The sequence below is a fragment of the Leptonychotes weddellii genome, chromosome 11 (genome assembly GCF_054177405.1).
Source record: "Leptonychotes weddellii isolate Sample4059 chromosome 11, ASM5417740v2, whole genome shotgun sequence".
In the NCBI taxonomy this organism is placed as follows: Eukaryota; Metazoa; Chordata; class Mammalia; order Carnivora; family Phocidae; genus Leptonychotes; species Leptonychotes weddellii.
The window spans coordinates 55,925,829-55,940,701 of NC_138379.1; the positions used below are offsets into that span (position 1 = coordinate 55,925,829).

The 14,873-nt window shown below is 38.3% G+C and overlaps 1 protein-coding gene across 3 annotated transcripts in view; it reads right to left on the reverse strand.

Moving 5' to 3' along the window:
* The window catches only part of DLG2 (discs large MAGUK scaffold protein 2), a 719,122-nt gene that overhangs the window by 661,670 nt on the left and 42,579 nt on the right, over nt 1–14,873 (reverse strand). For all 3 annotated transcript variants that reach the window (XM_081798954.1, XM_081798952.1, XM_081798953.1), the window contains exon 2: nt 5,280–5,333. In XM_081798954.1, coding sequence (XP_081655080.1) covers nt 5,280–5,333 — 54 coding nt within the window. The remainder of the gene's footprint in view (nt 1–5,279; nt 5,334–14,873) is intronic.

Here is a 14,873-nt window from a genome sequence, read left to right on the forward strand (position 1 = left end):
TAAATAATCTTTAAAAAAAAAATCTCTCTGATAATACTTTAAGGATATTATGATTGTTTTCAAATAACTTTTACATAAATGATCTTCTTGGAAGTCAAATACAGTGGGTGATACTATTAAGGACCTTCTCATGTTTTTTTTGTTTTTTGTTTTTGTTTTGTAACCTAACCCCTCTTTCTTCTCTCCTCTACTTCTCTTACTCCCTCACTTTCTTGGGAGGTTTTCCAAGCCTCAGTCCTGGAATTTCTGGAACAAATTCCCCTGTCTCCATTGTTATTTCTACCTCTGGAAGCAAAGTTTCAGACAACAAAGTGTCTCAAAGAAAAGTAAGTTCATTGTACTGTCAATACTTGCTAGAGGTTTCTTTTATTTCTCAACAGTTTCCCTTAAGCATCCTTAATAATCTAGATATTCACTTCCCATATCAGTTGAACCAATTCCCTTTGACACTTTAATTATTTATTATCATTGACTACTAATATTTTTAAAGTGTAAGATTCCTTCTTTTGTACCTGTTTTTCTAACAAAGGACATATATAAATTCTTAGCCCTTTTTTTATTATGTTATGTTAATCACCATACATCACATCATTAGTTTTTGATGTAGTGTTCCATGATTCATTGTTTGCGTATAACACCCAGTGTTCCATGCCGTACGTGCCCTCTTTAATACCCATCACCAGGCTAACCCATCCCCCCACCCCCCTCCCCTCTAGAACCCTCAGTTTGTTTCTTAGAGTCCATAGTGTCTCATGGTTTGTTGCCCTTTTATTTAAGACTTTGGCATGGTAAATTAGTTTCTTATTTAGCAAATATTCATTCCTTCTTCTACTTTGAGCTTGGCAATATGATTGGCTTTGGCCAGTGGGGTGTTAGTAGATGTGATGTGAACATAGCTTTTAACTGTGTTTGTGTCCTGGGCTTGTCCTCTTGTGCTTTGGCCATCACAATGAAAATAACATATCCTGGGTAGTACTGTTCCCTCTCTGGGCCCCTGAATGAAACATGTGAAGCAGAGAAGCCAACCCGGTAATCTACAGTCTAAAGCAGCTGGCCCAGCCAGCCAGTAGACACTTAGGGGAGAAATAAATGCTTATTGTTATATGCCACTGATTATGTGGTTATTGGTTGCACACCAAAAACTGACTGTTATGTGGAGTGAAAGTAAATGATAGACCGAGCTCTACCATTTACTAGTTGGGCTAGAATATCTGTATCTGTAAAATGAGAGGTTTGCATTCATTGGATCCCAAGTTACTTAACAAGATTTAAAACTCATGATTCTTGAGTATACCACTTCCCACAACACATTTCCAGAAAACAAGTCAAAATATAACCACTATGAAATGAAGTCTGGAGAAGGATGGAGAGAAAAGGATCCTAGAATCTCTGATTAATTTTATTTTTCTAAAGCAGAAAGAATGGGGTTTGTTAGGATGGTGTTTAGTATAAGACTCTGAGAGGTCTACTGAAAGGCAAAGTATGTCAGGAGAGAAGGCTTCCATGTCCGTTGGCTGCAAAGTACCAAGAGGGTAACAGGCTCCCTTTTCACTAAGTTAGCCTTCAGGGATGTGGGCATACAGATCATATGCAGGCTTCACTCAGAACTCTCTAAGAACAAGTATTTTCAGCAGCTATCCTAAGATAATATTTAACATATAATGGGGAATAATAAAAAGACTGAGAGAAAAATGTAAACTGTTACAGAGTGTTGAAATGGCAATTTGCTTTTTCTTTCTTTATTTTCCTTGAGTGATTTTAATCTTCATGTAGGGGGTTCCTGCCTTGCAAGAGAGGTGGGACTATACCATATGTAAGGTCCTATTCAAACTTACAATACCATGACATCATGCAAGAATGAGTTTATTTGAAGCATTTTTTACATAAGAACCTCAGTGACCCCACTTTGTTAATGACTGCCACTTTAAGAGCTCTAATAACCCGTAACTTACCGTACTAAAAAAAAGGCAGAATTCTCTTCAAATACTTTTTGTGCCTTTATTAAAAATTTCCTTTGACCACAGATTTCCTCTAGTTATTCATCTGCTGTTTGCATGCATGCCAAAGAATTGTTTCCATGAGGACAGTATATTTCTAAAATCAAACTTGCTAATTGGCAAAATTAATACATTTACTTGCAATGAAATTATTTGTGAGAAAGACAATAATGTATGTTAAAATTTGTCATTTAGGTAATATTTTTAAAAAAGAAAATGTTCTTACGCAACATGACTCAAATGCTCTGGGGAGCTCTGAGATCATTTTTTCATTAAGTAGACCTGAAATTATGTAACAACTAGAACATGAGAAAGAAAAGAGGAAAACAAAGTATAGAACACTGGGGAATGAGAAAATAGCCTGCGAACGGAATAGTGATTTGTTCAAGGTTACCCAGTGAGTCAGGAACAAAGAGGAGAGTTGGACCCATGCCAAGACCCAAAGTATATCTACATTAATGGCTATGGGCTAACTCTGCCATTTTCAATAAATGATGTACTCACATATGGGGGAAGATGGTCACATTTACCATTCTCTCAGGGTCTAGTGTGTGTTACTTAATAAGTTTTTATTATTTAAATAAAATTATAAATAAACACCTATGAACCAGAAGTTAACAAAGCATGATTTCACATACATAATTTCATTTCATCCCCACAACCACCTCTGAGGTAGGTATTATAAATTAAATTAAAAATTAATTTGGTTTAAAGATTAATTGGATCCAGAAAAATTAAACTACAGGGTGCTGAAATGGCAATTTGCTGAAGAACACATTGCCAGGATCCAAATTTATAATTTTATATATATAAAAAAGTATATAACCTATACCAAGCAAACCTCTCTATATATCCTACTCTTAAGGAAGCTCAAAGAGGTTCTGCATTAAGTACAAAAATATTGAAGATGAAAAAATAAAAGACCCTTTGAAGAATTCAAAGTCATGCACAAAGTTGATATTTAGGGAATAGAAAGCAATTTGATTAATTTGTTTTATGTGGCTGATTTTACTAGCTAATTGGTTGGGTTACCAATCAAGCATGTCTGCACAAAATCCTTAGTTTCTATTGATAAACTATTTGTACATGAGGGCATCTGGCAGTTAAGGCATAAGAATCTTAATAGAAGGCTTTGAAATAATACAGATCTACCACAAGAAAGCAGTCCCACTTACAAAATCAAGTCTCTGTGTTTAATGCCTACTTCAAAGCACTGCTCATCCGCTTTTGCCAATGTATATAGCAAAGAAATTTACTAGAGTAAAACATAGAATTCCTTAATATATGTGGATCCCTGCCCCAAAAGTATTGGAGCCTCTGTGACAAGTTGTCTTCCACCCAAAGCCACAAGTAGCAGAGGAGAAAGCATACTTTGTTCCCACACTGAGAGGCAGAAAATAAGGAAGGGCAGGAGGGAACATAAGCGACTACATGATAGGAGTTAAGTAAGAGCTCAAACTGTTTAGCCAGGCTACCTGTGTTCATTCTGGGCTCTGCCTCTAATACAACCTTGAAAAAGTCACTTAACCTCTTTATGACTCCGTTTTCTTAATTGTAGTATAGAGAAATTAATAGACCCTATCTCATAGGGTTGTTTTAAGGATTGAGTTAATATTTAAGTGTTTAGTGTCAGGTGTACAGTAATCCCAATATAAACATTTGATACATGAAAGAAGATAGGAAGAGTAAGAGACAGAATAATGGATGCTATGTGTCTTTAATGTATTGCTTTGCTTCCTTCTAATGGAGTCCTTTTCTTTCCACACCTGGGGTCACTGACTCCTACCAGTGAGCTTTTAACCCCATTTCTTGTCTGACCCCAAATGACTCTTATTCAGAAAGATTTAAGAAGCCCTAGCTCAGTAGTTCAGGTGAGTCAGCATCAAGTCAAGCTTGCTGTTATTCTTGTCCTGACCCCGTGTCCCAGTTTTAGTCACTTGTTCCTGTATTCAAGTCCCAACCTTGTACTCCAGTTCTAGCATTCTGTTCCCCTGTGGCTGAGTCCTGGCTGGGAGGACCTGCTCAGGATCTCCAGTTCCTATGAGGCAGACGCCTCCCAAAGGGCAGCCTCTGGACTGGATACACTTTGTTTGGCACACTGTGCATGAACTTTGGAAAATCAGTTGCCTGTATTTAAAAATTCCAAAATTTGACATAAAAATTCAAATTTCCAACTTCTCTGGAAAATGAAATGATCTGGCAGCACTTGATCCCCATTTCCCCTCAGTATGAACCCACTGGAGCCAACCGGCAGCTGCCCCCTTTGGAAGGCCATGTGCTAACTATTCCCTACTGTCCCCAAGCCCTCCTGCTCCATTTCTGTGAGTTACTGTGAGTTACTTGGTCCCTGTAGGCCTTTGAAGTTGGGGGTCTAAGATTCAGAATAGCCGATACTTAACAAGCATTTCCTTTGTGCCAGGTGCTCTTTCAATTGCTTCACAAGTTTTAATCGTTTAATCAAAGACCAGGAATCTGTTTGTTCTTATCCATTGTCCCTGCAGTCCTTCTCCTTGCTTCAAATTCTCTGTCTGCATGCACCTGTGTCTGTCCCATCTTCCCCAATCACTATTCTCTACCCATTAGCTAGGGCCGCTCAGAAAGCCTTGTTGGGCCTCCATAATGTCAACCACTCACCCACACTGTGGCCTGTTGCCACTCTCCAATCTCCTCTGCCCAGCCAAACTTTGTTGTCAAGAATTTTGGCCATTATAGTGACTGTATTTCAGGTACAGAATTCCAGGCTTTACTGATCTGCCTGATCCTAGTATCTGTCTCATGCTCCAGGAATAAACCCACACGTTTCATTATATATAGATAGACTACCCCTCACAAAAATTTGTTACAACTCTTGTTAGAAGCCCAGCAAAATCCATTAAATATTTATTGATAGCTTACTTATGTTCTAGGCCCTGCCACAGAAATTGATTTGAGTATTCCTTTAATAAGAAACCCAAACAAGTTTATCCATCTCTTCTATAATTAATTCATTACTTTTTCAGGAAACGACCAAGGAAACTAACATTATTTGAACACAATTGGCTTTTTTTTTTCTTTTCTCATGATGTGCCCTTGTGCTTTAGAAAACAATGAATGAAAGAGGAAACTATTTGCATGACTAAGCTGAGATTTAGCAAATATCAAAACAAAACTCACAAAACTCATTCTACACATTTCATAAGATTATCTGGACTGGGTAAAACTGAATATGTATTGAATTTTAAATTTAGCTGATTAAGTTCTAACATAATTTTTAAAGAAAGTCTTAATAAAAGTGTTACTTACATAAGGAATCGTGTCCAAAGTATCTGTGTTGACAATTATAGGAGCAGGGCTGGCCTAAAAAGGAGAAACATAAAAAAAATTAAATAACAAGTAGTCTCTTTTAAGATAGGATCTATTAAATGTATTTGAGTTCAACAGTATTTCTTGAGGACCTGTACAGGCACGTGTCAGGGTTTTGGGGGATAAATGAAATACCTTGGAGTTCGCTGCAACCTCCTCCTTCAAATATTTGTTTGCTACATTTGCTACATAATGAAATGAAGTAAGCAGTTGAGCTTATACTCATTTTCTCTTAAATTCTACCCAACAGTAGGAGGTGAGGATTTGAATTGTGTATGAGGTAAGTATTTCTTATAAATTGGGTGATAATTAAAATGTATAGCATTTCCTTATAAAATAGCTGTACAAAATAAATTTCACCCCTCTCTTGTGGCAGCAAACTTAAACCCAAACCAGTATTTGTAATCCTTCTCTTTAAACTGCCTTTTGAGAATATGTTGAAAAAAAAGTTTCATTCATTGACATCTTATATATGCTTACCTATTATGCATTCTTTATCCTATCATTTGTCATTTATGCATTTCTGATCACATACCTTAGAAATCCTTCAATAGGAAATTAAAAATTCATCAAAGATGGCATAAAATCATATTGGGTAGGCTGAACTTTCTTTTTCAAAAAAAAAATTTGTACAAAATCTAGTCATTCCCTTTAAAGTTGAGTAGGAAACTGTGTAAAACTGATACAGAAGTGCTACAAGCCAAGTCATTAGAAAATAAGAGATTGCAATCTCTATTTGCATCCACCAATCTGACTTCATGAATATTGAGTAGACCTATCTTTATTTTCTAGTTTCTAGATTTTCACAGCATTTTTTCCTTCATCCCCTGCAGGATCTTTCATCTCTGTCCCAAATTGCAGATTTCATTTAGATAGAGGAAATAGTCTCATCATGATTAATCAAGAGCTGTCCTATAAGACACAGTGGTTTTGGCAAGTGCTCAACTTTTGGGACATTTCATTAGTCGTGCCCTCTGGAGTTAACAGAGTTAACAGCTTTTTAATGTCAATCTGTGCCTATGGAATCCTAATCGAATGATACAACAAATGGCAATCCAGCAGATATCACAAAACAGAATTCCATGTTTTAACACAACACACTGGGCATTAAGAGCAGGACCCTGGTCTACTATCTACATGGTGGGTCAGCTAGATGATCAGTTTATTCATTAACTCCTAAAAGCAAGTACCTCAGGGTGAATGGGGACTTTGGAGAAAGACAGTTTCCACTGGATCCCACACACAAAAAAACCACCCCAAAACACATACACACACACAAAACAGTGCTTGTAAAGAGGCATGTGGTGTAGGGAAAAGAACATGAGGTTTAGAATCAGAAAATCTGGGCTCGAGTTTGGTTTGGCAAATTCCTGATTATATGTTTTGGGGGCTGAGCAACTTCCTGGTGGTGCGATCTAGGGGCAATTACACTAAATCCCTTTGCCTCATTTTCCCTCTCTGTAGAATGGGAATAGAGGTAATCACCTTCTGAAAGAGTTGTTTGAAGAATAAGTGAGGTGATATAGTTCATGAGCTTTGTAAACTTAAATTTCAGAATCAATGTTAAATATTATTATTAGTGTCCCTAAACATGAACCACTGTAAGAATATATTACTGAAAGGTTTGTGAACTGTTTATACACCAGAGATTTCAATGCTATGTTAGTGGCTACAATCGCACTAAAGAAAACTAAAAATTAGACCATGTGAAGTACCATTAATTAAATCCATATTACTTGCCCATGTATAAGAATATGCACATATGTCCTCATTTAATTGCCACAAAACCTTATTGATGAAGCATCATTATCACTGTCCCCACATTATAAATGAGATGAGAAAACAGAGGCTCAGGGAAAATGAGAGCTTAGACTTAACACTGGCTTTTCTGACCTCAAAATCCATTTTTTCCACACTAAGCTGCTCCATGATCTCAGTATCTAGGTGGCTCATTGCAAGAGTCCTGCAGTGATTGGAGATCTCTAGTTAGAGCAGCATATGAGACTCAGGCAAACAAAAGACCACTCTGGAGCAAGAGATGCCTTAAGGTCTTACCTATCAGACATTGAAAGCAAGCTGGTGATGCCTGAATGGTTACTGGTGTTGTCATCCTAGTCCGTGTTTTAGTTTTGACTTCCTCTCTTGTATGCTTGCTAAATGGTTCCCAGGGTGACCCAAAACATTTGTGCCTTGTCTCCTTGACCAGACTGAAAGCTTTCCAAGTATCACACCCAACACTTGTATTTTCCCCTATTATCTTGTATAGTTTGATCAATAAATATGCATTGAGTTGATTCCATCTTATTTTTGTTTTTCCTCTTATAGATTACATTAATGTGGTCTAGGAATAAATTTTTACATAAGCCCCTTTCCTATATGATGCCATTTATCGCTTTCATCTGTTTGTGTTGCTATTTTCCATTTCATATATGTAAATTTGGTTCTTCTAATCAGACTCTATGCTTAAAAAATGACAAGGATGTACATTTTCCTAGAATTCTTCACAGCACTTGGGTACACCAAAGGAGCTCAGTAAATACTTAGGAATTATTGACTAAATACTACAAAGTAGCTACAAAGTATGAGGGTATAAAGGAAAGTCATACTTCTTTGTAAGCTTCGGAGAGCATTTCTAGGACAACTCCAAAATCTCCTCTGTTACCAACAAGACTGTGACTACTTTTCCAATATCTACTGTCACTTTCTTTCCTTAACCAGTCCCTATTGCTTAACTGTCCAGCTTTTACAAAATAATGACTATTTCATAACTGTAGGATGTCAAGGTTGTGAAGTATAATTTATGTTCCGTGGAAAGCTCATTGCTCCTTTTTTGGTGCTAAAAAGATCCAGAAGCCCCATTAATGTCTGCATTTTTTAAAGTCACTAAAAATGCACGAAAAAACAGAGTATATGGAATGTGTGAATCCACAGATACAACACATACATCTGACATGGGCAAATCCCTGGCATGATCACCAAGGAGATATCATGGTTCTCTGTTCTGTATCCCACTGTGCTGCTACATCCGGCTCTCTGAAGATCAGATCTCCCATTACTCTGCTCCAGGCCCCTCACAGTCCTCCCCAGATTATTTTCACAGAAGCTTCTTGGAATCTTTAAGGTACTCAATGGCACATATCAGCAGAGAATAAAAATCCCAAGTGGTGACAGAGTATTCTAAGTATGGCCCATGAGTGTGCTCTTCTCACCAGTTGTTAATTTCAGTTCTCCCCTTGGCTCATCCTGGCTTCTATTTCTTTTTTCACTTTTGAAATCATGTGAGTCTATGCCAGTTTGATCAAGTTTGGTTTCAGATTCTTCAAACCAATTCCCTAGTTACTTTGATGGTCCCTCTAAGCTTTATCTCCACAATGCGTAGTGCTCTGCTATACACACAATCTCCTTCCATATTGGGTATTCTATTTAATTGAACCCCTAAATCAAACTGGTGACTTACCAGATGCCAGCATCCTACTTCGGATGCTTATTTCCACTTACTGGAAAGAGACTTTTAACAAATATGAAAAAATCTTTTCATCAGAAGTTTCAAGGCTTGTCTTCATGTAAATCTAGTCAAGGATTTTTGAAACTATAAAGGTTTAAGAAAATCAGTGTCTCTTAGGTGGCCCAAACGATGAGATATAAATGGTTTGCATTTTATATTACATTCTCTTCTATGTGGAGAAAGTCAGTTTACAGCAAGAAGGAAGTATAAAGCTAATTGTAGAGAAGCCAGAAACAAATAGAGAGAATAGCAAATAATTTAAGCTATTAGATCAAGTTATTCATGAATTCCAGCCCCCTTCCTCTCTTTGAGTTCTATGGAATACCCAAATACTTTTAAATTATAGCCATACTTTGCTTATGCTAGTAAAGGATAAACTGCTGCTGCTTGCCACCAAGAAAATGTAATTAAAAAAGAATCTGACATAATGAATGCAAATTTTCAAAGGGGTTCATTGATTCTGACTGATGTGGTTACTTCTTGATATTTTTTAAGTGCTAGATTTGAGAAATACTTCTGACATATATGGGCAAGTGTTCACCAGGTCAGCTACAGTCAGGAAGCCTCATCAAGCAAGGTGTAGGCAGGGAAGGTACATCAGCCAGTCAGCCAAAGAGCACACTCTGGAAAGTTTATATCTGACCAGTGAGAAGGTCACAAGATGAATCTGGGCCTATATCTAAACTTTTAAGAAGCAAAGTGGAAAAGGAGAGAAACCTACATTTAAGTCAAGGGACTTAAATAAAGCAGGAACTGAACAGTAACACAGATGGGGTTAAGAAACTGTGCAGGGATTTCAAATGACCTGGAACATGCAAGTTGAAGGCAAGCGGTTGTCAAGCCAAATTAAGTAGGAGGTAAAATATGGCAAGAATAACATGCTAGCTGCTTTTGGGGCACAGTATCTCTGGTTTATCTTCTCAGGCTTAAAAGACAAGGCTCTTGAGTGGGCAAGAAGCAACACAGGTCATATAAATGACTTTCATATGTGATGTGGCATGACAGCTTGAAACAAAATGGAAGCTACTGAAAGTTTTTAAATGAGTCCATTTGTTATGCATGTGATTTCACTGAGACAGCTAAAGATCTCCAGACTTCAAGGTAGATATTAGCTGGCTTAGGTCAGCTGCTACAAGGTTATTAATAGTCTAGCTTCACAATTCACATAATTCACACATTAGGCTGCGCCCCAGTCAGACCATGTCCTAATTCTAACCAGGGAAGTAGAATATTGGAGTTACTACCCACAGCAGGTCTGAAATGAGATCTCTAACATTAAGTACTGAATTGGTATGCTAAGGATTGAACTCAGGATAACTTTATTCTGTTTCAGGTCTTCCCCCCTAATATTCCACTATGGTGGCCCATTCTGGAAATAAAAAAATGTGATGTGGTTGGGGTTGGGGAGACTTCTACCTCAATTTCCTGCCTTTAGTTCTCTGTTAGACATGAAACCCTTTCTTCCATCTCCTTTCCCATAATCTATTGAGCTGGAGCCTCACATCCTTAGGCATTGGCATGGAGAGTCCTACTCCAACTTGAAGGATTTACCAGGACCTGCAATTGTCCCTGAGCATCATCACTCTCTGAAATCTCATAGTATCCTGACCCAGCCACACCTGGACCTTCTGAATATTACCACTGGGATGGATAATAATAAAGTTGAGCATTTATATAGCACTTATTTATATCAATTAACTTATTTAATCTTCACATAACCCAATGAGTCAGGTACCATTATTCTCAGCTCACAAGTGAGGAAGCAGAGGTTAAGTAATTTTTCCAAAGTCATACATATGGTAAGCAGACTGTCTTCAAACCTAGACAGTTTAGCTCAGAGTCCATACTTTTGACAATTATGCTCTACTGCCTCTCAGAATGGAACTGGATTTTACCAGAGCTCTTTGGAGTCTAACTTTTACTGCTCACTAATAAGTCAGAGGCCAGCTCAAAGCAAAGTTAGATATATCCACGTGGATCCTGGCTGGTGCCGGAGCCGTCCCCTCCTCACTCTGTCCCAGTTACTGGGCCCTGGTATATCATGTGAACAGGCCTGCTGAAGGCATGGCTTAGAAGAAGATTAATGGCACGGTCATAGCCTGTTGACTCAACCAGGACTTTTTTGAGTAAGCGCCAAAGTTTTGGTAAATAACTGAGTAAAGACATATTGTTGGCTGTGTGAGAAACAAAAGAAACAAATCCATTCTCGGGGCGCCTGGGTGGCTCAGTTGGTTAAGCGACTGCCTTCGGCTCAGGTCATGATCCTTGAGTCCCGGGATCGAGTCCCGCATCGGGCTCCCTGCTCAGCAGAGAGTCTGCTTCTCCCTCCCGCCCTCCCCCCTCTCATGTGCTCTCTCTCTCTCATTCTCTCTGTCTCAAATAAATAAATAAAATCTTTAAAAAAAAAAAAGAAAAGAAACAAATCCACTCTCTATATAAAACTTTAAAGTTGAGGCCTTAAGGATCATTTAATTCTACACTTTCCCTTTATAAATATGAAAATGGAAACAGAAAGGAAGTGGCATCCCCAAATCTCACAATTATTTAATATCAAAACTGAAGACAGGATAACAATAACAAGAAGAACAAGAATAAACTGTTAAGCATTTATTAAATGACTGTTATGTTCCAGAGGCTGTGGTAAATACTTAAGATGCATCAGTGCCTTTACTTCTCAAAATGTTTTAAGGAAAACATTATTGTTTCCATTTGGAAGGACAGAAGAAAGGAAGAAAGGAAGGGAGGGAGGCTCAAAGTATCTAAGTCACTTGCCTAAGGTCACACATCTAAGAGGACCACAACCAGATTTCAAGCCCATGTCTTTCCTAGCCCCGGATCTCATGCTGATAATCACCACCATCTCCTGATTTCCTCTGCTGATTTTTTTCCAAGCTACACGTTGAAATGCAGTTATTTTCCATCCTGCAAGTTGCTGGCTCCTCTTTCACTGTCTGAAGAGAAATTTCTCACCATACTGACTCAAATTCAATTTCCCAATTCTCAGAGGGTTTCTAAGTCCCTTAATCTCTTTCAAACCCCTACTTAAAAAATGGGACAATGCTATTTTCCAGTTAACCTATTTCATGAGAAGTTAGCTGGAGAAATAATGCATGTGAAGCAAAAAGAGAGGTACTCCACAGATGTAAGTTTATATTATTACTGTGGTTATTTTTTGCTTTCCTGGATTTTCTCCTTTTCATATTCTCTCTCTACAAGACCAACCAGGTGCGTGCAGTTTGATCCAGTAGAGCTCTGAGTCATCACCAATAGTAGCATCAAGTGGTTCTGGTCTGTACCCTGTTTTGCCCTTACCCTGCAGTGACATAGCCCCCGCCCTCCCACATGTATATAGGTAAGGACACTGAGGCAATAACAGGAGGGTGGGTAATTGAACAGTTAATTGTTTGCAGGTTAAAGACTATGCAGGATGTTTCAGGGGGACAACTCTGGAGGAAGCAAAGACCTTGGTCCCTCTGCCTAACACTTAACAAAATGCACATATAGCTACCTACCTAGCTTACCATCGGCCTAGGTTAGAACATTGGGAAAAAAAAGTGGCGCCTGGTGGCTTTGTAGGTTGAGCATCAGATTCTTGGTTTTTGGCTCAGGTCGTGATCTCCCAGTCTGGGGATGGATCCCCACATCAGGCTCATGCATATCAGGCAGTCTGTTTCCCTACCCCCTCAAGCCCCTCCCACCATAGGCGCTCTTTCTCTCCCTCTCTCTCTCTGAAATAAATAAATATAAATAAATAAATAAATGAATAAATAATGAATCTTAAAAAAAAGGGGGGAACATTGGACAAAAATGGCATATTTGTGTTTGGCCTGAATTCAATTCAACTCTGCCTGCCTGAACTCTTTTAATAATAAACATAATATTATCTTCACTTTACAGAAAACTGAGGCACAGAGATGTTAACCAATGTGCCCAAGGTCATCCAGCTGGTGATAGCAGGGCCAGGAGTCAAACCTGGAAGTTCCTATGTGGGTAACTCTTAAACACCTGCAAAACATTTGCTTGGATTTGATAAGTTTCCAGAAGTCTGTGCTAGTTAACACGACTTCCCTCACTGATCCTTGAAAACATACCATTAGTCTTTTATCCCTGTGGATTGAAGTGTTAACATACCTGCTTGATCCTCCCTTAAAATACAAGGTAGTGTAACACTTTGCAGAAAATAGATGATAGCCTAAAGACCTCAGGTAGGCTGAGTTAAGTACCCCTATCCCTGGTGCAGAAAAGATGGGGTAGCTTGCAGAGTGAGGAACAGAAAGTGGAGACCTGGGACCAAACAAACTTTTCTTTATGTTTTCTCTAGAATTAATTTCACTTAGAGATAAAAGTTGATTAAACTACTAGATATTGAGGGCTCTTCGGATTTCAATCCAGTTCCCCTGACACATACCTCTCTGCACTTAGTATAAAAGGCAAAAATAAATGACTCACCAAAACTTCAGATCATCACTGAAACTCAGATTGATAATTGCATTATACTGACCACAAATACCATACTTTATAACTTAGAGTGTGTTTATATACATTAGATCATTTAATTTCCACAGAAAGGGAACTAACATTGATTGAGCAAATACCCATTGTGTGTCAGGCAAATATGATAAGCTTTTTACCTGTGTTTTCTTGTTTACTCCTCATAGAACCCAGAGGGCCTGTTGGAATTTTCCTTTGTTTAATAATTCAGTGAATTTCCTAACGTCAAACAGCTAGAGAAGAGAAAGCTGGGATTCAAACCCAGGTCCTTTGACTCTAAATCCCTTGCTTTTCTCCATTTCTGCCACAAATTCCACCGATTCACACTAAGCATTTACAAACCTAACTGCTTTATTTATGCAAATGCTCTCTGGAGATAGCACAAAAAATGGAGTCATTAGCTCAAATCTCAAATGTGGTTTAGTCAATGTGCCCCATGCCATATAACCACACATACTTAATTCACTGATTCACTCCATGTGGTGTTATTCCTGGAAAGATGCATGTGGATACCATCTGCTCCTTTTTGCTAAGCCACCAAAGAGCTATAATCTCAGCAGCACAGTTGTATTTTCCACACTTAGGTACCAGAATTCTAAGCAAGCTGTCAACCTGGTTCATTAGGCTAAAGTAGGGCTAGTTTCTTCTGTAGTACATGGATGAAGGTCTTGCACACAGTAGGATCAATAAATGGATACTATTTACTCCCTTCCCTCTCCTTTCTTTCCATCAAGTCAAGATTCTCACTACTCCAAGCACACACCTTGCTCATACTATCATAAGATACTGTTTCCATTTCTTCCTTCTCTTACATCATGAATCAATCATGGTTATCTACCTAACCAAATTCTATCCATCCTTCAAGGACAATCTAAAGCCCTAGACTCTCCATGAAAGTTTTCTCAATCCTGACTGCAGGTCTCAATCTATCTATCTGTCCTGCCCTCCAAATGTAAAAACGTGCATTAGTTGTATTACTTCCGTTCACACTGAGTTATAAATGTTAAAGGAAAGAAATTATGTGACAGAACTAAGCTCTGACATTCTTAATGAACGTTTCTTTCTGTTCTTATACATGCTGATGGCTAACTGATTCATGTGTGATAACTGTATCTCCTTGCTGAAACTGTAATTGTTTTGAGGGTGGGACTCTTAACTAGCCTCCTCCAGCTAGCTCCCATCAGTGCTTGACATACAATATACTCAAAGATGTTTGTTAGTGGGTTTTTAGACCTTTGAAACTAGAGCCACAGCAACAAGAGGTAGGACTCACGAGAAACCCATGAGGCAACAGATTAGGTGAAATGGGTAGAAAGGGGTAACTGCACACTGCCCCCTGGTGACTACTCTTGTACAACTGATGCTGTGGATGGGAGCATCTGGAACTTGTCATGCACTATAGATAGACTTTGCTAGTCTGAAGCATGACATGTAAATTAAGGACAATTATAAACAGAAAGACTCTTCTATGCCTATCATTTGCTGGTCATTTATATTCATTCTCTTCTCCTCATTACAAGCTTATGAATTACATGCTA